Source organism: Hetaerina americana, unplaced genomic scaffold (assembly GCF_022747635.1).
Source record: "Hetaerina americana unplaced genomic scaffold, ioHetAmer1.1.p SCAF_7, whole genome shotgun sequence".
In the NCBI taxonomy this organism is placed as follows: Eukaryota; Metazoa; Arthropoda; class Insecta; order Odonata; family Calopterygidae; genus Hetaerina; species Hetaerina americana.
In genome coordinates this window covers 57,702,417-57,727,948 of record NW_027287316.1, presented here as the reverse complement: position 1 = coordinate 57,727,948, position 25,532 = coordinate 57,702,417, and the positions used below count along the sequence as shown (strand labels likewise).

At 36.2% G+C, this 25,532-nt stretch overlaps 2 protein-coding genes across 2 annotated transcripts in view; both read right to left on the bottom strand.

The window, feature by feature from the left end:
* Positions 1 to 16: 16 nt before the first annotated feature.
* On the bottom strand, positions 17 to 14,648 carry LOC139696634 (uncharacterized). Its single transcript, XM_071595442.1, has 5 exons — positions 14,298 to 14,648; positions 11,548 to 11,738; positions 2,824 to 3,010; positions 2,201 to 2,366; positions 17 to 2,096 (listed from the first exon to the last, which is right to left on the bottom strand). Exons 1-5 carry the CDS (start codon positions 14,542 to 14,544, stop codon positions 281 to 283), a joined length of 2,607 nt encoding a protein of 868 aa, XP_071451543.1. The 5' UTR covers positions 14,545 to 14,648; the 3' UTR covers positions 17 to 280.
* Positions 14,649 to 20,721: 6,073 nt separating this feature from the next.
* Positions 20,722 to 25,532, bottom strand: part of LOC139696292 (uncharacterized) — a 44,393-nt gene continuing 39,582 nt past the window's right edge. Inside the window, exon 18 of the mRNA XM_071594996.1 lies at positions 20,722 to 24,505. Coding sequence (XP_071451097.1) covers positions 24,346 to 24,505 — 160 coding nt within the window. The 3' untranslated portion in view covers positions 20,722 to 24,345. The remainder of the gene's footprint in view (positions 24,506 to 25,532) is intronic.

Below are 25,532 nucleotides of genomic sequence, written 5' to 3'. Positions count from 1 at the left end.
TGTATTAGAATATTAATCAATCCATAGTAATACACAACTGTCATTACATAATAAATAAATGAATATGACAATCTTGTAGCCTCCAAAGAGTGAAATCATATACAACAGCTTCATTCTCCCACCATGGTCACATTTGCACCATCCTATAAAAAAAATGCTTCTTGAAATGCATTTAAATAATGTCAAACTCACCTAAGTGTGATTTTTAGTAAAAACTTCCTAAAAAATACAAAATGTATGAATTCATTTATAAAATCACTTTCCAGTTTCAGGTGGAAATTTACTGAGTTACATTTGAAAAGAGTTTTGCAATTTCGATTGCCAGGGCATTTAAGCTGACACTTTGCAGATTAGTTAATATCACAACAGCAACACCTTTTGGTGGAACACTGTCCTCACAGTCACGAGGCATAACAATAAAAGCACTGCTAGCTCCCACAGCACCTCCAGTGTGTCCTATCATGAAAGGCTGTCCCCCATCATCCACCCCTCCAGGACTATCAACGGCAGGAGCAACAGCAAAACCTAAGCCATAACCACCTTCCACATGAGGACCCCAATCAGAAAACTTTGAGTTTTCAACTCTTGTCCATAGTGTTGCGATTGTATTCTGTGATATGTATGGCTTTTTTAATGGTTTAGGATCAATTGTTTCAATAATGTCAGCATCACAGATATCTTCTTCTTCAGATATCACAGTTCTATACCCAAGTATGACATTAACAGCAGTGGGTATTATTTTTTTTAGCAAAATTCCTTGATGAATCACCTCCTGTACAGGAAGCATTTTGTCACATAAAAGTCTTCCAGTTGAATCCAACTCATAATGAAACATCTTAACATTGCCTAGTTTATCATCAGTAACTTTACCATTAGATGCGGTCTCTTCCCTAATATAACCAGCTATTGATGATAGCCTGGACTCTTTCGAAAGACTGGAGTCAGCTGTTTTTTCTACCCTCCTGTCTTCTTTTTCTATCTCATTGCCAGACTTCGGCTGCATAATGTCTGAAGCATAGCTCCCAGCGCTAGCAACACCTTGGCTCACGCTTTTTACAGCCGTTCCTGCCTGACTACCAATATCCTTAATTTTGTCTACTTTACTCACGCTGTTCTCTTTTTCTTTGTCATTTACTTCTTCCTTCTCAATCATCGACAAAGCTTTGTTCCAAACATAGCTACCAGCGCTAGCAACACCTTGGCTCACGCTTTTTACAACCGTTCCTGCCTGACTACCAATATCCTTAATTTTGTCTACTTTACTCACGCTGTTCTCTTTTTCTTTGTCATTTACTTCTTCCTTCTCAATCATCGACAAAGCTTTGTTCCAAACATAGCTACCAGCGCTAGCAACACCTTGGCTCACGCTTTTTACAGCCGTTCCTGCCTGACTACCAATATCCTTAATTTTGTCTACTTTACTCACGCTGTTCTCTTTTTCCTTCTCACCTTCTCCTTCCTTCTTGATCATTGACCAAACTTGGTCCCAAACATAGCTACCAGCACTAGTAACACCTTGGCTCACGCTTTTTACAGCCGTTCCTGCCTGACTACCAATATCCTTAATTTTGTCTACTTTACTCACGCTGTTCTCTTTTTCCTTCTCACCTTCTCCTTCCTTCTTGATCATTGACCAAACTTGGTCCCAAACATAGCTACCAGCACTAGCAACACCTTGGCTCATGCTTTTTACAGCGGTTCCTGCCTGACTACCAACATCCTGCATTCCATCAAGATTTGTTTGACTTCCAATTTTTTCATCATTTTCCATAGTAGCAACCACCTGGTTATCTTTGCCAATGTTCTTGGATGTAGGTAGGAGGTTTGCATCATTTCCTTTAGATGTTTTCTCATCATGAATAACTTTTTGCTGGGATGATGTTGATTTACGGGTAGTTTTTCCTTTGACAACCCCAACCACTTGTGTGGCTTTACTGATGTCTAAGAAACCACCGAACTGAAAGGCATACAGCATAACATTGGCAAATGTCAGCAAGTCACCAACTGTTGACAGGATACCGCCACCCGCCCATTTGCATGAGTTATCAACATAAGGGGAATTTATAATTCTTCCATTTTTGTTTTTCCCATAACACCTGGAAAAAAGGAAAGAGTTGCATCACTTATGATAAAGAATTTATTTTCCATATTTTGACCAAAAGGATGATATTCATTTTGAAAAATTACAAACATTCCTTACTTTGACCTTCCATAAATATTGGGCTCAGGTTCGTCAAGGTAAGTTTTCCTCATGCCAATTTCCCGGAGAAAGGCACGCAGTAGCTGTGGATATGTTTTACCAGTTGCCCCCTCCATTACAGCACTCACGACTGTCCATCCATATGTTGTGTATAAATATTTGGAGCCTAAAACAAATTTATACATGAATGTCGTGACAGAATGAGTGACTGGAGTAAACAAACATTTGAGCTTTACATCTGGTTAATAAGTACTATGGATAGAGTACAGGCATATAGGCTTTGCAAAAGTTGGCGGTATTTGCGCAGTAGTTACTTTTTGGGGGAAGAGTATTGAAGTCTAAAAAATCACGCTGTGTACGGGAAGGTAGAGTGAGAAATGTTGTTAGTGAAGTAGAAATGTTTTGCAGGAGAAATAGCTTAACTATGACTAACACCTGGTTTGAATACCACAATACATATGTATAAGTACACATGGAAAATGCTGGTAATTATAGATTACCAAGGTGAATACAAATTTATAATACTAACAGCCATGAAGTGAAATATTGTTGCTTATATTATTATATTAAATTACCACAATTGGACAAAAAACAAATAAAACGAAACATTTGAAGTTCCATACCAGGACGGTGGAGAAGATCATCATTTTTAAAAATGGACAATGCTTTCTCAGTAGTTTCATATCTTTCCTTGCCATAAAATTCTTCCAACTGTCCATCTCCACTGCCCACTGCATTATCTTTCCTCAGCTTAGTGTAATGGCGAATACCTGATAAATGGCACATTAACTGCCTGGTTGTAATTGTCACCTGCAATCACAAATACACAAAATAATGGAAAAGAGTTCAGCAGTACATAATGGCCAAAAACTGTTGCCCAAGGATTAAAGAAACAAGAAAGTTGTAGTATAACCTGATGACACCAAGTGCAGATAAATTCACAACTGTAACCTTTTTCACAGTAATTTTCACAGTATAAATAGATATTCTCACAAAATTTCACCCTAAATCAAATATCTGATGAAAGAAATGGGTCATTCCTCTATTGAATTCTGATACAAATTTAAGAGATTATAACTTTATATTAAATCATTTAAAAGCAGTTTCAAAAACTATTTTCATTATGAGGAATGTATTTCACAAAACTTCTATCCATTAATGGAAAGGATAAATTGAGCTTCTTACGACCTCTTTTTAGATAAATATATTAAAAAATATTTCCTTAAGCTGTAAGGGGTTGCAACCCTTTATGGTTTACGTAAATATTATTAAATAAATTCAGTTCAACATTACATCCAGTTGGCAAGATTAATCTTGATTATTACTCATCAGTGATATTTCCACAACTCCAGCAGGGAATTGATTACCATTGGCGTGGTTAGGAGAGTCATGCTTTTGGGTTGGATTACAACATGGTAAAGTTTAATACAACAAAGGCAACATTTAAGCAAATAAATTATGAAAAAACAACCAAAATAAATAAGTTACCAGAAAAGATGGATACTGAATTCGGAGGGGAAAAATTAGAATGAATGGAACTTGAAGCTAAGATGGCATTTCCCATGCAGAGGCACTTACAATGCACAAAGATACAGTGAAACTTATATTAAGTGATAACCCATGATCTTACTCAGAAAATGTCATTGAGAGGTCATGAAGAATGAATTTCTGGATAGATGTTTTCTGGAATTATGCTTGCAAATGAGCTGATATATATGTACATCGGAAAAAATGTAAAACTACCAAACATGTGGCTTCGTTCACACAATTTTCATTATTCTTTGTTAATTACAGGGAAATATCACAGTAGAAACGTTTACTGTAAAATTAATTATGCATGGAGAAAGTAGAGGGAACAGGAAACTCAGTAATCAAAATATGCAGCCTGTACATTGTATCCAAATTTGAATATTACCGTAACCTTGATTTTAAAAGATAGCTCAACACTATTGGAGATTCGGAAAATCAAATAAAATTCATGCAAGAGTCAAGATTCTACTTTTTGGAAAATTAAATGAAGACCACAATTGATTTTTCCCCAAGAACAAGGCAAAGGTTTTCACATGTCGATCAAAACTTTCTCAAAAATTAGGCAAATTCCTTTGTTATTCACCTGAATTGACCTGAAGGTATATTTGGTAGGTGATGGTAGAGTTCAACGGATACTAAGCCCAACGGCATGTGACATTCATGCATCACGGGATCAGTTTCTTTGCCTCTGCCGGTCATAGTTTCCTAGGAAGACATGGTGCCCGAAAAATCTCACAAGTAGGATGGAGCTGAGGGTGCCCAGAAAGGCATGCCTGGAAATTGAACCTGGTCCCTCCAGTCAAGAGTCTAATGCTCTCCACCTGGACTACTGCCCTCATAATAATACAGCATAGCTTGTACGGCAGTGGTAAAGATATTTAGCTTTCTATAATTTTTTCATTAAGTGATTTGAATGCAACAATTTCAGAGTGTAAAAATCATTCGCCTTGACTGGGATGTGAACCCAGATCCCTCAATATCCGGTCGAGTGCTTTAGCCACTTAAGCTACCGAGGCGTCCTCTTAAACTCTGAAATTTTGGGGCTTTTAAAGGAACTAGATGTTGTGACGAAATGCCATACATACAATGTCACCGGCATTCGTATTCGTGCGCGAGGCGCCACTGTCCACGAGGTTAAAGCCAACTTTAAACACTTATGGTGTTTACACTTTGACAAATTCCAAAGAAACTGCGGGAGATGCCGCAACAGTAACTTTCAACGGAGTCATCCGCTAATGTGCATTTCAATGCAACAATTTCAGTGTAAAAATCATTCGCCTTGATCTAGTTCCTTTAAAAGCCCCAAAATTTCAGAGTTTAAGAGGACGCCTCGGTAGCTTAAGTGGCTAAAGCACTCGACCTGATATTGAGGGATCTGGGTTCAAATCCCAGTCAAGGCAAATGATTTTTACACTCTGAAATTGTTGCATTGAAGTGCACATTATCGGATGACTCCGTTAAAAGTTACTGTTGCGGCATCTCCCGCAGTTTCTTTGGAATTTGGAAGTGATTTGAATATAAATTGTTGATTTTTAGTGATTTTATTTACAAACTACAAGTTTATTTGGTGTGAAAGTTTTCCTAATACAATGTATCAGCAAATTTGACACAATTCACTAGAACCATAATTCATAGGAAAAAGACCAAGAATGCAGATTTACATATTTTATTATCAAAAGAAGAAGAAATAATATTGATTTAGGCAAATGATACAAATTATTATTATTAAAACACACATGTGCAGATAGACAATGTCAGGTGGCAAAAAAGTGCCAAGTTTTACAATCAAACTTGCCTTGGAAAAATAACATGACATCTCAAATCCAATCAATATCACAAAAGATAATAAATACAATCATTCAGAAAAGAAACAATACACTGAAAGGTAACTTCCAAACACCAATCTCTAACACAAAAAAAAGAAAATCTCCATCTCATTAACATCAGTTTCCCAATCAACGAGAAAAAAAATCAAAACTAAGCCGCTATATACAATTTTACATGACGCACTAATTAAATTATTACATAAACAGTTTACATCTTTTCTTATAAGTATTTACCCTGTTAGGAAAGGGCTCCAATAGCTTTGCAGGTAAACTGTTCCAATCAACTGTTTTATTAAGAAATGAAATTTTTTAAAATTTATTCTTTGTGCCAGGCATTTTACCTAGAATTTGTAATCATTCCTCCCTATAAAATTTGGATCTCCCATCTATATCTTTAGTTCTAACCAAGCTTTCTCTCCCTTCAGAATGCAGAACATTCCACTAAGTCTGCTTATTTCCCTTCACCCTTGTAAAGGTCCCCAGTCAAGCATTTTTAACATTTCAGTCACCCTCCATTCTCTTATGCTTCCCCAATACAAATCTGGCAGCCTTTCTTTGTACCTTCTCCAATTTTGTAATAAGTCCTTCATGCAGGTCCCATACAAGAGATGAGTACTCTAAAATTGGTTCTACCAGGGTCTTTTATGCCTTTCCCTTAGTTGCTCTAATGCTCCCTTTGAGGTTTCTCATCACCCATTGAGAGTTTTGAAAGCTTTCTTAACTATGTATTCCACGTTCACCCCCCTTAATTCTTGGTTAAATATACACCAAAGTATTTACAGCTATCACTTCTAGGAATGACAATTTCTGAGAATTTGTAGTCCCTATTGGTTCCATTTACCTTGTTATTAAAAGTGATGGATTTGCATTTGCTAACATTAATAACCATTCCACTATTAGTCACCCATTCCAAAATTTTATTAACGTCCCTTTGCAGTACTTTGTGGTTGCTCTCATTCTCGACTTTCCTCTAGATAATGCAGTATTCCACTATAAGTCTTATCTGAGATTTAATTTTTCCAGGGAGATCATTTATAAAGATTAAAAACAAGATTGGGACAAGTAAGCTACCTTGTGGGACTCCCAATGTTACCCTCATTTTTTCAGAATACATTTATAATTTAATCCTCTGTGTTTGACCTTTCATGAAGTTTTTGACCTGAGATTACTATGGTAATAGGCCCATCTTAAGCATTAAGTGATCATGGTCAGCTTTGTCAAAGGCTTTTGACAGGTGAACTATTACAGCATCCATTTCTATTCCTGCATCCATAGTGCCAGAAATTTCCAGGTAGAACCTTTGCTCTTTTCTGAAACCATATTCGCGACTGTACAACCAATTCTCACTCTCCCACAAATCCCAGAGATAATCAGTGTTTATCTTTTCTTTTAGCTAGCATACAACAGACATCAGGCTTACCGGTCGATAATTATCAACAAGTGCCTCTTTTAAAAATAGGTGTTACATATACCTCCTTCCAAGCAATTGGCCGGGCATTATTTTTTATGCTAACATTGAATAAATGATTTATATAATTTGAAACTATGCTATCACCCAATTTGAGCAGTCAATTGAAATAACATATAGCCCTTTTGATTTATCTGCCATCATTTTCCTAATTTCTTCATTAACTTCTGCGCTCATCTTTTTAATACTTGTAGTATTTAATATATTTTCACCTCCTTGCCGACTCAGTAATGTATCTACAGAATCTATTTTGTTTACATTCCCTTAAATACACTTGCATTGCAATTGTTCAATGCATTAGCCTTTTCCTTATCATCTACAATTAATGTTCCATCCTCTGTCGTGTTTCCCTTGTCTTTCCTCCTCGGCAGGTACTCATAAAAATGAATTTCCCTCATCTTTCGAGATTATGTTCCGTAGGAAAGTTTCTTTGGCTATTTCCATTTCTCTATTCAATTCAAAAACTAATATTTTGTAATTTATAAGCCATTCTGAGCCCTCACTCTGCTTTTTATGAATCATCATTGGTTTTTTCTTCAAGAATCTGATTTTGTGGTAGTAGATCTCTGGGTCAGTATTTTTAAGAATTTTTAGGACAAAGTTATTTAATCTTTAATTATCTCTTAAATGTCTTCCAGATTTCTACTATATTCTGCCCACCGCTTACCCATTTTGAATACTTTTCCCTAAAAAGGTCAGGAATCCTTGCATATCACTGCATTTATATTGCCATATTGTCTTCTTGTTTATTAGCCCCTCATACTGAGACCTCTTCCAGTTTAGATACATATGCACAGCTGAATGGATGCTTATTCCTGGAAGGATCTCAACTTCCCCCACCCACTTTTTCAGTCTCACAAGTATGACGTCGGGGGTGTTTCCCTTGCCAGGGGTTTTTCTACCATCTATACAAAACCCTCCTCGTTTATGAGACGACTAGTGATTTCTTAGGCCCTCCCACTCCCTACTGTGACCTTGTCTGCTGACCATTGGATACCTGGAAGTTTCAAGTCCCTCGCCATATAAGGTATGATCCTCAAGGGTAGCCAAACATATGCATGCTAATACCTTGACTACGTCCATCCCTTCATAGGGTCTTCTGTAAATGGAAAATATTTTTTAAGTTTTCCCCCCATTCCTACCTTTTACATGAACACACATCATCTCACAGTCATTTCCTACCCATTGCAATGTATTTAATAGGTTTTTATCTACACATATGAATATCCCTCCTCCATGGCCATTCCTATCCCTTCTCTAAGCTGCCAAATTTCGAGGTAAAATCTCGTTGGACATAATGTGATCGCTTAGCCACAACTCCATGCCTATAAAAATATCTGGATTACATGGACCAACTAACGTCTCGAAATGACTGGCTTTATTTAGAATATTTCGGCAGTTAACCTGAAAAACTATTAAGCCCTTACCTTCCTTTCCTTCGGTCCCGCAAGGTCCACCTCTTGTTTCCATTACAGGTTTCCCTGCTCACTGAGCTTTAGTGCGATGTTTTTATTAAGATTAGACATAACCAGGGATCCCTTCCAGTTTAAATGCACTCCATGATGGCCTAAGTGCCAGTCATCGACTGAACCATTCGGGAACACAAATATCAGACCTTGTTGCACAGAAACCAACTCTATTCCTTTGTTTGTGCTGTCAATTCTCTTACAAGGTAGGTCCCTTCTACAAAGAATTCCACCAATGACAATTTGAGCACGTTTGAAATTATATGTGGCCTAGGTCGCCAAGTCTCAAACAAAACCAATTAGATGGTCACCTGACTTAGTACTTTTTATGCCATTTGTCCCTAATTATGACATCACCTTCGCTAGCCATTTTAATTATTTTACTGTCCAATTGTTCCACTCTTATCCCCAGAAAACACTGAACGTCTTCATTGATACTTTTGCCAAAACCTCCGACAAAACGTATTTAGGAATCACCAATTATTTTCACTTTGGGGTGACCCTGGATCACCAAGAGGCATCCCCTCCCTAGACACTATATCTTCCCTCATCAGAATCTCTTCTCTCTTCAGTCTCACGTTTATCCTATCCTTCCTTCTATCTTCTCCTTCATTCTATCTTTTCCTCCGTAGGATGCTTTCCCGTATTCCTCCTGCCCAATTGGCATCTGTGTCACATGAGCTCGTTTCCCTTCACGTCAGCCTCAAATCTTTCAGTTTCCTCTCATCACACCTTCAGACAAAATGGAGATCAGCTTCAACTTGCTGTTTTACTTATTGCCTCATCTCAGCCAATGATGCTTTCAGTTCCTCATTTTCAGCAGAAAGGATGAAAATTGTCTTTCGAGCGATGTTTAAATCCACTCACAGCTTTTCAATGACCTCATGTTTTTCTTCTAAACCTCTTCGACTCTTCTGACTTTTGCACTGCTGTTTGTCGCTCACGCAATCCTCCAGTTTATTCTTAGAGTAGTTAAAGTGGTACCAAGAGCAACATCCACAACACTGGGACTCCATTTCTTAATTTTCTACAGCAAATAATACACTTCAAATTCACCACCGTGTCCATTCCCATTTCACCCACGGGAGTGTGAGTGTATCACATACTATGCTGGAGAATTAAAAAAAACATTTTAACACCAACAAGCTTCTGGCTCAATGGAGTGTTCCCTTCAGTAACTGTTAATGAGAGAGAGAGAGAATCTCATTGCACGTCTGCGCAGCTCAAAAATCAAAACAATCTACTTGACCCAATGGCATGGTCTCAATAAAGGCAAGTACATACAGGAAAAGAAAATGACAACTGGAAAAATGCCCTCTCAACATCTGCTCTGAAAGAATTCGTACAAATTAGATTAGCCAATACGAATAGTATACAGCTGCACTACTTCCCCATAACTAGGCGCTTCCTAGTATTTTGGTGGAGACACAAATGAATATCACTTAAAAAATATGGAAAATTGCAATTACGTGGGTATGATTACAAGTCTTATATAACTGCACATATAATATGTTTTCAGTCAAAATAATTTTTATTTATTGACCATTTATCAGCAATTCACTGGGTGGGAGACTCAAACTTTCATAAGGGAGCACATAAAATTATCAATTTTTCAATGGCTATTTTAACGTAAGGACCCAGATTATTTTGTCAACATTCAAATTGAACTTGTAGCTACATATTTTGAATTTCTTTATTAAAATTATACTACATATTAGTATTAGATTTTGGATGAACCTTTTCAAGTCAGTAAATAAGGCAGGGAATGGAAGTCTAGTCAGCCAACTCAGACCTATATTCAGGCATTCATGTTGGTATTTGTTTTACTGAATACCCACAGCAGCAAGTGCTCCTTAAATATAAAGGAAGTATTAATTCACAAAAGTACCAGAGAAACTTGTCTTGTATTTAAAGTAAAGATGACACACGCTGATTTCACTTGACAAATAAAGAACCAGAAATAGTTTTTTTAGAAGTTCGTTTATTTCAAAGCATGATTTTTTTGTCCCCTGAATTTCAATAGTGCAAGACTAACAAAAGGGTCAAACTGACTGTTTAAAAAGGTCAAAAGACATATTATAAACTATAATTTACTATATTATTTATAAACTATATTACCACAAAAGATAGCTTTGAATTTGAGCCCATCGTTCAAGAACTCATCCGCACTGTAATACTAATTGCTTTGTAACGGGCTTCACAACAAAAGAGAATAAACATTACCTATTTTACTCCTTTGAATGCAGTGAGGGAAATAATTGATTAAATCGGTTTTGGAAATTTATTGTAACTTTGAGAAGGAAAATGGTGAATACCTCATATAGAACAGGTTACGTTTTGACCATTTAGATTGATATTCTCTTTGACATGGGTCATATAATCATGGAAATTAGTATTTATTGGGAACAGAGAAGAATTTTTTTTTACAAAAATAGAGCATATGATATGGATTTACATATGAATGATGATTGGAACAACATATGATGAATGTTAACAAGTAAATTTGTACAAATTCAATTTTATAAACAAATATCATTGCTCAATAGTAAATGTGTACATTGTAAGCATAGTAACATCATATGTCAGTTACTGAGCTGTTTGACAATCAGTTTAGAACTTTAATAGTGGCCATAAAACTGAAATTTAGAGTTAACCATAGATTAAACTTAAACTGGAGTTTAATGAGACATTATAAAACCTGGTCTAAGAGTTTTATGGTATCGCTTTCCACCCACCAATCAGAATGGATGACATCTGGATTGAGGGAGGAAAAGGAAATACAAGCACATGGAGGGCCAAATGTAATATATTATCAACAAGAGGGGGGGGGGGGAGGAGGAGTTTTGTATCCCCCAAAGACTACACAGTAAACCATAAAAATCTTGCAAAATAGATTAAATATTTCAATTGGAAAATCATCATCATTTGATCAATCATCATGTTTGAAGTTTACCATATTACACCAGAATCTTCACACAATTGACCATCTTTGGGTATTAAAGTGTGATCCACTACCACAAACACAGTACAATTACACTATTTTTATCATTCTCATACCTTCTCATCCCCAAATGTTTTTTCAGGAAATGATGGGACATACTTCTGAATGGGTTGGTCAATGTCAATTATGCCCTCCTGCCACAGACGGCCAACCATTGCAGCTGTGATACATTTACTAATGCTGGCAATTCGCATAACCGTGTCCTCATGAGCAGGGACCTTGTTCTCCAGGTCAGAAAAACCAACTCCTTGAAGGTAGAAAATAATGAATTCAATTTATGAAGCAATTGAATTGTTCAATTAAGTATACAAATTGAATGACAAAATCAAATGTAATCATTGAATAATTTGATGCCTTAGTGTGTACAACAAAGAGATATGAATAGCTAAATTATTTTTAATTATTTTTAAATACACATAAGGGAAAAGTAAACTAAGAAGCACCAACAAAGGAGAAAAGGAAAAGACTATTTAAGGGAAGGGAAGTCTGTTCTTAGGCAGAGGAGGACTGCCTAAGGACAGACTATGCTGCTATTTCAGTAATAAAAATATGAATTGGCCCAAATAATGGAAGAATTTTTACTTTGTGATTTTGACAGTGCATTCCACAGAGTAGAGTTGATGTTAGTGTTGCACATCGCAGGATTTAATTGAATTCATGATTTGTGTTACACTCAAAACTTGGATATGATTCATTAAAGATAACGATTGAAATGGGCTGATAGTTATAGGCACAGGAGTAATATGAGGTCCATATGTTTACCGAAATGATTGCCACATAAACTAGGAAAGTAGATGCATAGGAAGAGTTAGGAGTAAGGATGAAAGTTGATGAGGTACTTACCAAGCCAAACAGATTCATGGATAAGCCAACTTTTGCTAGTCAGTCAAGTGACTATTGTGGATTATTTTAGAACATTAAGATGATAACAATAATATCTAAAGAAGAAAATTATTAAAAATATAAAAATAATAGGAGTCTAAAAAAGTGAAGAATCGAAGTTAAATGCCAAAGCTGGGGGACATTACGTAGAGCATATGAGAACCAACTGATACAGTTGAACTATAGTGCCAAAAAATATTCATACTTAATGAGAACATAGGTAGAATAATTTCATAAGTAAGTGGATTTACAAAGAGGAGGGAGTTGGTAATAAGAAAATGAAGAGGAGACAAAAATATGATAGTCGTGGGTAGGACAGGAGAAATAGGTATATCAGAGAGCATGAAAGGATGTACAAAATCTGTGAATTTAAGAATGCTTCAGTGTATTTACATACAGTGTTGTGTTATTTACACTAGTCAGTGGCTTCAGATGTGACAAGTTTCTTCCATCAATTTGTACAATAGTTTTAAAACTCATTAAATCCACTACTATTAATAATGATATGGAATGATGAAAGAGTATTTATAATATATTCTCATTTATAAATTAATCATGATATCACATCCAAATCATGATTATTTAATGAGGTTACTAATATCATTGGAAAAATAAATATCTTACATTACCCTTATCTAGGCAGGTCTACAAACGTAAAGAGGGTTTCACACTCTTAAATTACTGATAATGTCGCAAAACACTACTTAAAATCCATACTGAATGATTTTCCAAATATTTTGTAATTATACGTGAACTAAGAACTGAGATATTCAATCGGAATGGTTGCAACACATATTTACATAATTGCCAATCCCCAGGGGTGTTTTCCCATACTCATTTAAGCAGCCTGCCAAAAGCCCAGTTAAGATGTTACTAAAGTATCTTCTATGACCATATAAATGTATGTATGCAGCCAATGACATTAAAAAAAATCAATTATCTTCACCTGCAATTACCAATTCCATTTTCCACAATTACGGTCACGTTAGTATTATGCCGTCTCATTAAAATATAAAACATGCATTGTCGATTATCACATCAGAGATCTCATTCTTCCTATTTCACACTTAAACCTATCTTCTTTGGCAAGCATTTACCAAGATTATAATTCTATATTTGAAACATGAAAATTATGGTTGGACTATGCGTCTTGCCAATATTTTCCAGGCACTGAAATGAGACAACAGCCACCTGGAAGGCAACAGCAGTTGTGGGTAGTAGTAGTAGTTTTAGGGGAGGCGACCGACAGCTGAGGTAATTTGCGCTATTAGGGATGGACAGGAAAGAATGAAGGGTGGAGAAAAACACGGCGTCGGCATTAGACTACTCTTAACGAAATGCGCCAAGGGGTCCGCCGCTTAACGTCCCATCCGATGGACGGCGTAAGCACCTCAAGTACGGAATTGGTATACCACTGAAAAATATCCGCCACCTCCGGAACTCGAATCCGGGCCTTCTGGGCGGGAAGACAGAACGATAGCCACAGGGGGAAATAACTATAGGAGTAATAGTAATTTTAAGGTAAGTGGCCGATGGCAGAGGTCATTTGCGACATTATGCTCCCAGATGGGTGGGAAAGGTGGAATGGTGGAGAGAAACCCGGCGACGGAATTAATCCACACCTAAAGAAAGGCACCAGGGGTTCCGCAGTTAAATGCCCCATCCGACGCACTCACTCAGACTGCTCTCTACAAAGCACCTCAAGTAGGAACCAGGATACCACTAAGAAATATCAGCCGCCTCCATGATTCTAACCCTCTGGGTGGGAAGCCAATACGTTAGGCCCTGCACCATTCGGATCCCCGAAATATCTAGTCTGGGGCTGCATTTGCAAACAAAATATAGCACTCTATTTACTTGATATCCGAAAGAGCGAAGAAACTTTGTTCGGTAAAATAATTAACAAGAAAATTCATTAGTGTACCTTCTTTCCATACTACTTCTCCATTGACGCTAACACCAACAACGATAGCAGGAGCCCCGATTTCGTTTTTCAATCGCTGTATTCGCTCGCGGGCTTGTTCAATTGCATTTTTAATTTTTTCTTTCTTTTCATCGGATCGAAAACATGTATCGCATTTGCCTGTTCGTCGTTGGACATATTTATCCGCTTTGTAAACAAAAGCAGCAGCCGCGAAGCTACTCGCAATGCAAATCAACCTTCTGGTCATACTTCTAATTCATACTTAAACCCACTAAAACGAGCAAACTACATGGTAACGACCAATCGCCGAGGACGGACCACCGTTGTTAACCTTAAAATATATTATGTTCGTAGTCGTTCGTCAACTCATCCTGGTCGCAATTCGTTTCGTTCTTGTCATAAGAGAGTCATTCTCGTTCTTTGTCATCTCATCGAGGTAGTATCAAATAGTCAGCTTGCATCTCTGATACCATGAATTTCAAATTATATCCTGTCCCACTACGGCAGAGAACGTGCTAAACATGAATATATTAAAAAATACCGATGCATACAAGGAGCTAGAGCCGACTCGTTGGATTGGAATGAGTTCAATTGAGTGTCATTAAAAACTGTTTTAAAGATACACGTACTGGGTATGTGATGAACCATGTATCCAAGCCGAAACATCACCTTTCTTCATTAATAGAAAGCTACTATTAAATTGAAAAAATGCAACCAAGTATCCTTTATGTCAAACTTCATCCTGTGGAAGTGACAGCTATTAACTTGAAGTGGCATCACCTTGTGCATGATTAAATTATTTTAATTGGTGCAGAAATTCGTCAAGAAATATAGTTCAGTAAAATAAAAAAAAATGTTTGAAAAGTATTTCAGCTCCAAAAACATACGGTGAATATGCTGCGAAAAACCTTAACATCTAAAAACACATATACGATGGATATGCGCTTCCTGTTAGGCATTAAATGTATCCTAAATGTATGCCAGGTTAATTAGATAGCAAAAAGAACTGGCCCCCTTACTCATAGATGCCATAAATTTAACACACCATTGGTTTTAATTGACGAAATCAGGTAAACTTTCAACCATGCCGAACTATGAGATTTAATTGGCTTCGGTATCACAGGCTTTCAAATCATTATAAAAAGGAGGGCATATTCACCTTTTTGGATTAATATAAAGCATTAAGGAACTTTTTCAGTATCTTTACAATTTAAGAAGAAGTAAACGGTAGGCCAAGAGCTGGACTATCTCATTATGCAATTAATTTTGGTACTTAATAGGTTCAGTGACAGGCTGAAAAGACAACTGCTAAGGCGATCATGGAGGATGTGATTGGACAGAGAAGAAGAATATTTAAACTAACAGCTAAAAAATTGATTTCGAACGCGAACAGAGGAGGATAACAACTTCGTACAATTGGGAAAAGAAATGCTGCAAATTCCATTTAATGCTTTAGTTGTACGACCTGGCTTTCAATAAAGTTATATATTCAGCTATATTTTTCAACTTCACTTTCAAATATATACATACATATTGGCCATGTGGGGCAAAAGTAGGGGGGCAGGAGCTGGCAAAGGATTGGATGGGGTGGTTTTAGAGGAAAAGCTTTCACATCATGCAGAATTGGAAGGACAGATAATATTGTCCTCTTGAAGAAGTCTTTAAATTGGATTGTCTTCTTTGTAAGTTCTAATATGCGCATATTCTCAACTAAAGGTAAAGCCTTCCTGGGAAGGGGGATTTTAAGTGGTGGGAGGAAATTATTAAATGACCAGGGAAAGGAGATACAAGATGGGGGATGGTTAAGGAAACAACATTCACAACCCCATAAACCTATTTCTTCGGATCATGCTCACTGATGGCATAGGTTTTGTAGTGGAATGAAGGATAAGGGAAAGGAGCAAAGCATGCATTAGTCAACTGACAATTGTTCTTGGAATGCTGGACAATCTCTTGCAAGTCCAACGTAACAAGTCTCATTTTGGTGTCTTTCAAGTGGAGGATATCTGGCGCAGGGTCACTTCAATAGTTTCTATCATGGAGATCCTTGTTATGCCTTTTTTCTCTCAAAGCAATTTTTGTGTTCACTCACTCTAATATCGACATTTCGTTCTATCCTGCCAATGTTCAAGTATTGCACTGGACAATTATCATAATGGATTGAATAAATGCAAATCCTTGCATGAGAAGAATGGGGCCTTAAACATTGAACAACTGTGTTTTTAGGGTCGAGGGAGTGTAGTAGGTTCTTCTGTCTCTGAGGAAGCATGAAGAAATGGTATTCTACTAGCCTTGGTTAATATTCATTATCTAAGAAAAGTAGATACACCATTTTTTCTGATTGTTGATAGGGGACAAGGTCATCAGCATAGACACAGCTAACCTATTACAATCTTTATTAAGAATATAACCCAAGACATCAGTTTAGTATTCATTCATTTTTTCAAATGTTTTTTTAAGTTCAATTCTTTTTAAAAGTTTGTTTCATTCAATAGTATTTTTATCAATCTATTTATTATTGTTCGAAAGGCCGTTGTCTTACTTACGAGGGGATGGCATGAATCTTCTGGAATAACTCAATCCATGTTGGTGGGTTTGTGAAATCAAAAAAATGCTTGCCTTCAATGTGTTGAATAGTTAATGGAATGATTTCACATTTCCATGGTGAGCATGATTCGTTTGCTGAAAGAATTAACAAGTTCACAGAATAAATCCCATAGTCTATTTGTATCCATTTGGTAGCAAAGGATATCATAGACATTCGTATCTGTATGGATAGCACACATTTTAGTACTAATTAAATAGTTTGGTTTCAAAGCTGTCCATAAACATTTCAGCAAGATGAGGTGACCTAGGGGACCCCCTTACAAGTTCTCCTTTTTGGTTACAGTTATTATTGTCGCATAGGAAGTAGTAGTTTAAGCTCCGGTATAATTCAGTGAGATCAAGAATTTCATTAATGAACATGATTAATATGGCACAGTTTTGGAGCTCGGAAATGATACCTAAAATTTAGTTTATTGGAACACTAGTGAACAAACTACTCAGTCATAGGAGATCAGTTTGGCATAGGATGAGGAATTTAAATCTCTAAGTTTGTCAATCAACTCAATTGAGTTTTTGATGCCATATTTTGGAATAAATTTTGTGAACTCCTTCATGATGAAGTTTAATTTGGATGCTAATTTCAGTGCTGGTGATGACATGCTAGCTATTACTAACCATATCGGTTTGTCGGTCTTGTGGAGGTTAATTAATCCGTACAACTGCAGTGAAACTAAGGATTCCTTTGGCTAAACATAATTTTACCTCCAGTACATACAAACTGTTGTAATTGTGGAATCAAATGTGTCTTTCTTTGTAATAATTCTTGGGGATTTTTTGATTAGTGGATTGAAGTCATTGCTGGAGATGAAATCCTGGCACTTGATGCAATTAACGTGATTCATAATGACTATGGATTTCCCTTTTGGTGACAGGAAACTAGGGTACTATGGAAGGTTAAGTTTGAAAACATACCGGAAGATGATTGAAACCCAGATTGCATGACTAAAAAATTACGTGTAATTGACTAAGTAGCAATTTTTCCTTTTGTAATGGAAGGTAAGTTCCACGAAATCTAGCCAGAAATCACAGATTAAATTTGCACTACTACTTGGCATACACCCTGGATAAATGGGGCACTAGGAAGGTAGGATCTTCTGTTAAAGAGCTTCAGCCCCCATTTCTTAAAGCAGTGTACTGTTTTAGGCCTCCAGAAATCTTTACCAATATCATTTAATTAAAATTTTCCACAAGGCAACAGAGAAGCATTCATGTAGGCAATCATCATAATAATTTAAAACTTTTGAATACCTTTTAAACCCAGCGGCAAAAAATATTTCACCTTGCATACAATAACTCAAGGCTTCCCAGTAATTGGACTTTGCCAATTAGTGTTGCACAAAACTTCCAGTTTTTGATTGCGCATTGATAATTACTAAGGGTGTAAATCTAGCTCATCTCCACAAGGTTCACACTGGGAAATACTAAATAAGCTAGGCTGATCTCTTACCACCTCACAATATATTTATAACTCTTGGTAATAGATGTGGACATCCTTCACTATAACAAAAGTTATTAATGGGATTAGATTGCTCAAAACATGAAATTTAATCAGACTATGAATTAACTCAATGCCAAAGTGTATGTATAGCAACCAGTGATTAGTTCTCTGTACCCTTACACAATTATTAAGAACACATGACCATTAAATAGCAGTCTCACAGAAACTGGCAAACGGAGCAATAAGGGAAGGATCATGGGGGATGACTTACTTGGGACTAAATGCCACTGAAACTGGAGCATGGCAACAGTGTGACAAAGGACAGAATCCCCAGAGATTGGAAAATTTGCTTCAGGTTACTGCAAGATGTTATGTCACAGTACCATATACAAGCCTCTAAGGCATTCTGGGAACTAAATGTTCTGGTCACCTGGGCACACATGCAGGCAGCTCAAATGAGCCCCACTTTGTTTGAAGGTATCGAATAAACAATGACAGCAGTCAACAGTAAAAAAACTAGGCCGAGGTAAACTACCACCTTATCTTTGGTGCCAAATAGAAAGGAACATAGAGGCATGGCCAAGAACATTGGAACAAGCCCAGATCTGTTTTGTAGCAGAGAAATCATAAGCAGCCTTTACCCATTACTAGGAAAGTCTTGAGGAATGAATTTCTTACATAGCTAATGTCATAATGTCTTGCCGATGAAAGGTACGCCAAGTTCCATATATCATTAATTCCCAAGGCTTAGATGAAACTTAAGAGAGACAAAATGGACAAATTTGCGGGAGCTATACATGGCAGTCGGATATATTTCACCTTTTAGCACATTTGGTTTCTTAAAGCAGCTACTGTGACAGGGAAAAAACACACCTTGCGGCCAAGTTAATGTTTCAGGCTGAAACATCAAAATTGAAACACTATGCATAGGATTTTTAGAATGGATGCCCTGATTTAGATGGCCATCTTACTAAGCTTCATGTAAAAAAAAGAAATAAATGGGAAGAAACCACATGCAAACTACTTCCAAATATCAAGTAGAAAATTCTGGAACGATTCAAGGAAACTTGACTGTTCAAACCCACCCACCTGTGAAACTGTTCCATTTGACTGGTTAATGGCCCATGCAACTAAAGCTCTAAGAGTAAGAAAGTAGTCAAAGACTATTGAAAAATTGAAGAGCTTGCACCAGAAAACCAATATTCACTCTGAATACTCATGGCCATCCATTCTTTCTGGAGGAAATTTATGCAGCCATTGAAGATATCAAACTAGACAGGGCACCATGGTTCAACCGGTTTCAGTCAGAATTGTTAATAGATGGCAGACAACATACTTGATGATAACTAGGCAAGTTTTTCTCAAATGTTCCCTCTCTGGGATGCCTAGCGTTGGAGTGCAAAATACCAAGAAATCATTGCAATACTTAAGAGCAAAATCCATTTCACAATACATACTAAAAATAAAAAAATACATTTATAATTAAATTAAGAATACACTCTTTCAAATCATGCCTTGGCTAGGACCAATATATGGATTTGTGGCCCTTTTTACCAAATGAGCAAAAGACAGCACAAGGCACTAAGAAGGTTAAGAGCAGGCCCAAGGACTTTCCTGTGAGTTACCATCCTCCATGTTCATGCTATGAACTGAATGAGAGAATACTGCTCAACAGAATAGTTTTTCAATTCTGGAACTTATCTCTATAGAACTAGGGTCTAGGTCTCATTGAAGTTGCATTAATCAAGTCATGTTCTTAACCTCTGACATAAAGCTGGTTTCTAATGAGCTTTATAACCATTATAATGCTTAGTACGTGCACCTCCAACCCAGCTAGAGGCAGCTATGTTAAACGCTGGCGATGGATATGGCCTAACATTTTCAGTTCGATATCGAATAGACGATTTTGCTAGAGTAATAAATACATAAAGCATCACCGACATGTTTGCAAGCTGTATTGACTTACTGGGCTTTTTAGGTGAATGAAACTCTTTGTAATGAGGATTACACTACTTACAATTTATCTCATTTTATCTCTAGTCAATCAGTTTCATAATGGTCTTCTGTTCACATGATACATGCTTTCACATACTAAATTTAAATAGTTTCAAGCCTTCTGAAAAAGTTGTGTTGTCTAAACAAACCTCTGATTAAGCGTGAAGGCACCCACTTTAAAAACTGGATCACCGATATGGTCTTCAAGACTATTAATAACCTATTAGATATCTGTGCTTTATAATGAATGAGGAGGTATCAGAAGCTGAGTTGGAAGAGGCACAGAGATGAGTATATTCTTGACAATAATAAAATAAATCCTGATAACCATGTTATTTCTTCATTCTATTCCAAATGCAGTGAGAAAGTGAACCCAGTCAGGTTCACAAATAAAAGAAACATTATAACATAGACTCCATTTAATTAACTTCAGTGAACAAAAGCTCACAGAGCCTTCGCAAAGCATTTTGTCAAATAAACTTTTTAATGACTGTACCCTGTTTCATGACATAGCTAGTTGTACCTGAAAATATGACTCAAATTAATGGTTAGTTATCACCAGATTTGAAAAAGATAAATTTCTTATTCAAAGTAATTGAGAAAGAAACATATGGAAGTTAGGACATCATTAAATATATACTATTCTGTGTGCCTTCAAATGCAAAGTCAAAATACTCATCTTCAGTTATGATGGAACATGAGTCATAAACAAATTCAGCTGTATTTCAGAATGCTCTAAATCGATAGAACTGAGAAATAAAGGGGTATTTAATTCCAATTAATATATAAGGGGCCTTTTTGCATGGCCGAATATGTAAGTAATCAACAAATTTTCCTCCTATTAACAAATTACATCGAATGATTATGGACATATTGATAAAAAAGATGGTTCAACAAACAAGGAAAAAACAATTGGGAATCAAATTGCCTAAATTTGAGGCAACAGTAAATGAATAGAGCAACAGAATTTGCTGGCTATGCAAAAATAAACATGCTTACATAGGCAAAACAATCATTCAATACTTCACTTCAACAGCATTCGATGAACTCATCACTCATACAATTACATGTAATTTATCCCTTTTGATAGTAAACAAACAAGTGTTATAATATTGGGAGAAGTAATGGACATTTGTAAATGAGTAAGCACTTTTAAATACAACAACATTTAATTGAATCTTCAAAAGTAGGTACCTAAATCTCAATGAAAGATTTCACAACCTAAATTTGTAAACCACATTTCAATGAACACCAGATGTGATGCACCTGCCTTCAAATAACAACATGCTTGACATAATTCAAGATGAAATATTTCTTAGCTCAAGTATTAAGCTCAAGCATTAACAAAAATTATTGCTGTTATTTAGATAGTACTTAAGCAAAATGTGATACATTCAGCTTAACTGCTTTTAAAAAGCACTCATGTTTTCCTGGTAAATATTGGTACACATTTCGGATCAATTTCCACATTTTGATTACATGGAGATCATAAAACTGCAGGGAAGCAAATTGCAATGGAACCTCATATTTCAAAGGATGTTATAATGGTCCTGTTCATCTCAGGGGGTCCATAAATAGGCACAAGCCTGACTACAATGTGATACAACCTAGATGCAAAATCATTACTTTAAGTTATATGAAGTTATCACAAATTTAATTACCCAGAAAAAGTTTTCTAGTCACACGGTTATGTATGTACTCAAAGATTAACAAATTAAAACAACTTAATATACCAATAGGCATCTGTGCCTAAACAAATATGGCACATCCTTAGTTTTAGATTCTGCTCTAAGTTATTTTGGAGTAATGGCAGCAAATTAAGTGGCATTAACATAATGAACATAAAAATCCATGTGACTTTAAAAAAAAACGAGATTGTGATTGTTCTGTAACAATTTTACCTACAATATTTGTCTTCAAATATTAATGATCATAGTAAGCAAAACACGGAGGAAAAAATTGTAAGAAAATATTACTGTTTAATCACAAAATAGGCAACTCCTCATTCAATGTCTGCATCTAACTTTGCAACAGATTGCTATCCCATTCATGTATCCATCTGCAAGAGCCATTTCCTGAGAGTTATTAGCTTCAAGATTCTAATGCATATCATGATTATGATTTTTGCCATTAGTTATAATATTTTAATGACCTAAACACTGACCAAAACACTTAGGATTCTCCATTAATACATTTGGAAAAATTCTAGCTATTACTACTTAGCAATGCCCCAAAATTTGGGAAAAAATAGGGCAGCATAAACTGGTTTAGATTTTAATGAATGGAACAATAAAACTGGGATAAAATGGCACATTATTCAACTAAAGATTTGATGTGAAGTGATTATGTTAAGTCTACACAAACTTTACAAAAATAGTTGCAGTATTCATTCCAGTCCTTTACTGCTTTAAAGTGGATGCCATTTATTAGAATTTAAAACAAAACATTCTCCATTTAACAGAGAATCTGAACAAACTGTCATAGGAACTTACACAACTAATTTCACAGTTCTTTTTGTAACGATGACAGTGCCTTGTTTCTTCTCCCCAAAAACTGACAATCAATCACAAAGGAAAATGACTTCATGTAATATAATAATAACCAGAAAACATTTAAAACCTAAATAGCACTACTTTGACAAACATTTAATTTCAAAATAGAACAAAGAATTAACTAATAATGGTGTATACACAATATGAAATACTAAACCGAAATATGAACTACATCAAATGAAAACATGTTTAAGTATTCGATTAATTTTTGCAGAAAGAAAATATTCCTAAAAAAATATTGATGTCAATAATTTGGTGGATTCATTCAAAATGAATAGATTAAAAATAAATTAACAATGAGAAATCTTTCTTACCTTTCACCTGAATCTCAGCAAAAAATATTTCATTGTAGAAATTCAAATAGATAATAAAAATAAACAACTCTATTTGAAGTAATACTTCACTGATAATATAAATTACTAGGATAAAACAGAACTTTGATTAAAATTTTTAGAGTGTGATCAATATTGTTGGTCTTCGGCATTATTGTTACTTGCATAAATTCTAGAAAGCCATACCATATTTCAATGGGTCAATTAAATCAAGAAAAAAATATATACATACATGCATATACATATATATATATATATATATATATATATATATATATATATATAAAATGAGGTTTTTCCACAAGGTACACACTAACTGATAAATTACCATTAAAAAGAAACATGTTGAATTAATTACAATTGCATCTGCTCATATCACAGCTCCTACTCATCTTGTATGACATGCAGTGTGTTCTTCCTTCTAATTCAAGAGCAGACAAATGCACATCAAATCAATACATACAACTATTTAGAGTGAACTTAGACATAGAGAAATACAATTGAGCATTGACAAGGGCTATCACCTCAAGCAGCACTAGCACCTAATCACTGTCCATTTTTGGTAGATGAGGATCAAGTTCTTGCTCAGGAATACAATCAACCAGGAGTGGGTTTCCAATCTGATTCAGCCATCTTCCTAAAAAAAAAGCCTAATAAATATACCCAAGTTCTTCAATCCTTAAAAGCCTGGCATTTGACATTGTTAGCAGCACAGCACTATTGAAACAAAATCCAGGGGATTTCACTTTGTACCATCAACAGCATATGACAATTTTTCCATTTGAATCCAACCTCCTCAGTAGACTCTTGCCATATTACTTCATCATGATGGAATGGTGGAGCACAGTACCCATAAGAAAAAGCTCAATGGAAAGCAAGACACATTATGGTCAAAGATTATGATTTACAGGAGGAATGCACAGCTTTGGAATATTGTTCATGGCCTTTTATCATTACATCCGGTCACATTCACACGAGGGTGATACATGGGTTGATCTTACCAGCATACTTCCAAGTTCATCAAATGAAGTCTGCTGTTCCGCTGAAAATGGGGCTGCACCTATTAAGCGGGGATATACCTCTTCAGAGTTTGGAAACACCTCTTCAGAGTTTGAGTAGTTCTGTCAGGGTGCAGTTGATGCTCCTGCTGGAGGTGGTGGAGGTGGAATATCCTTGCTTAAATGGTGTGTCTCTATATCCACACGGCATATAGGGCACCGCTTGTTTGAGGCAAGCCACTGATCTACGCAGTCTATATGAAAAAGGTGCATACATGGAAGGCGCCTGAAGATGGAGACAAAGAGATTGGTTTAACTTCAACCCTGAGATTTATTCTCAGAGAGAGCAAAAAGATATTTACAATGATTGTACAGCCAGGCTAGAAAAAAAAACACTGGTACATTTTGTGAACTCTTAGTGAAATATTTATTCAAATCCCTTTTAATCTCTTTGAAGAGAAGCGTGAGTACTCCAACCTCATTCCAGTCCAAATATATAAATATATTTTTATTTAAACATCTGTTGTTTGTGTGTGTGTGTATATATATATATAGACATGAATATGTGCATATTTTTGTTTTTGTGTACGTATGTATGTATGTATGTATGTATATATATATATATATATATATATATATATATATATATATATATATATATATATATATATATATATATATATATATATATATATGTATATATACGAGGGTCATCCGGAAAGTAGTACCCGTTCGTGCCGCATGAAGTGCTGACGACGCGAGTAGCCGCTGGACGAGGTCAGATAGCTTCAGTGGCTTGTCTGCCTTCTCTGAGCCAAGTTGCGTGACGCTAGCATTGCCTGTGTTGTTTTTGTGATTGTTTACAATGTTTAAAAAAATTGAGAACGCCGCCAGTTGTGAAGTGAGGGCAGTGATTAAATTCCTCAATGCAAGAAACGTTCGCCCATGTGATATTCATCGCCAATTAAAGGAGGTGTATGGAGACAATGTAATGGACGAGTCGTCTGTTCGGCGGTGGTGTCGCAACTTCAACATGGGGAGGGGGAACACACACGACGATGAGCGTTCGGGGAGACCGTCTGTCATTACAGACCAACTGGTGAGCTCAGTTGACGAATTCGTGAGGAACGATCGGCGCGTCACAATTGATGACATCTGTGAGCATTTTCCCAATGTTTCTCGAACAATTGTTCATGAAATTGTTAAACACCATCTGCATTATGCAAAAATTTGTGCAAGATGGGTCCCTCGCGTATCTCAATGAGCTGGCGGCGAAGGACTATGCAGCAGGAATGCAGAAACTTGTCACACGT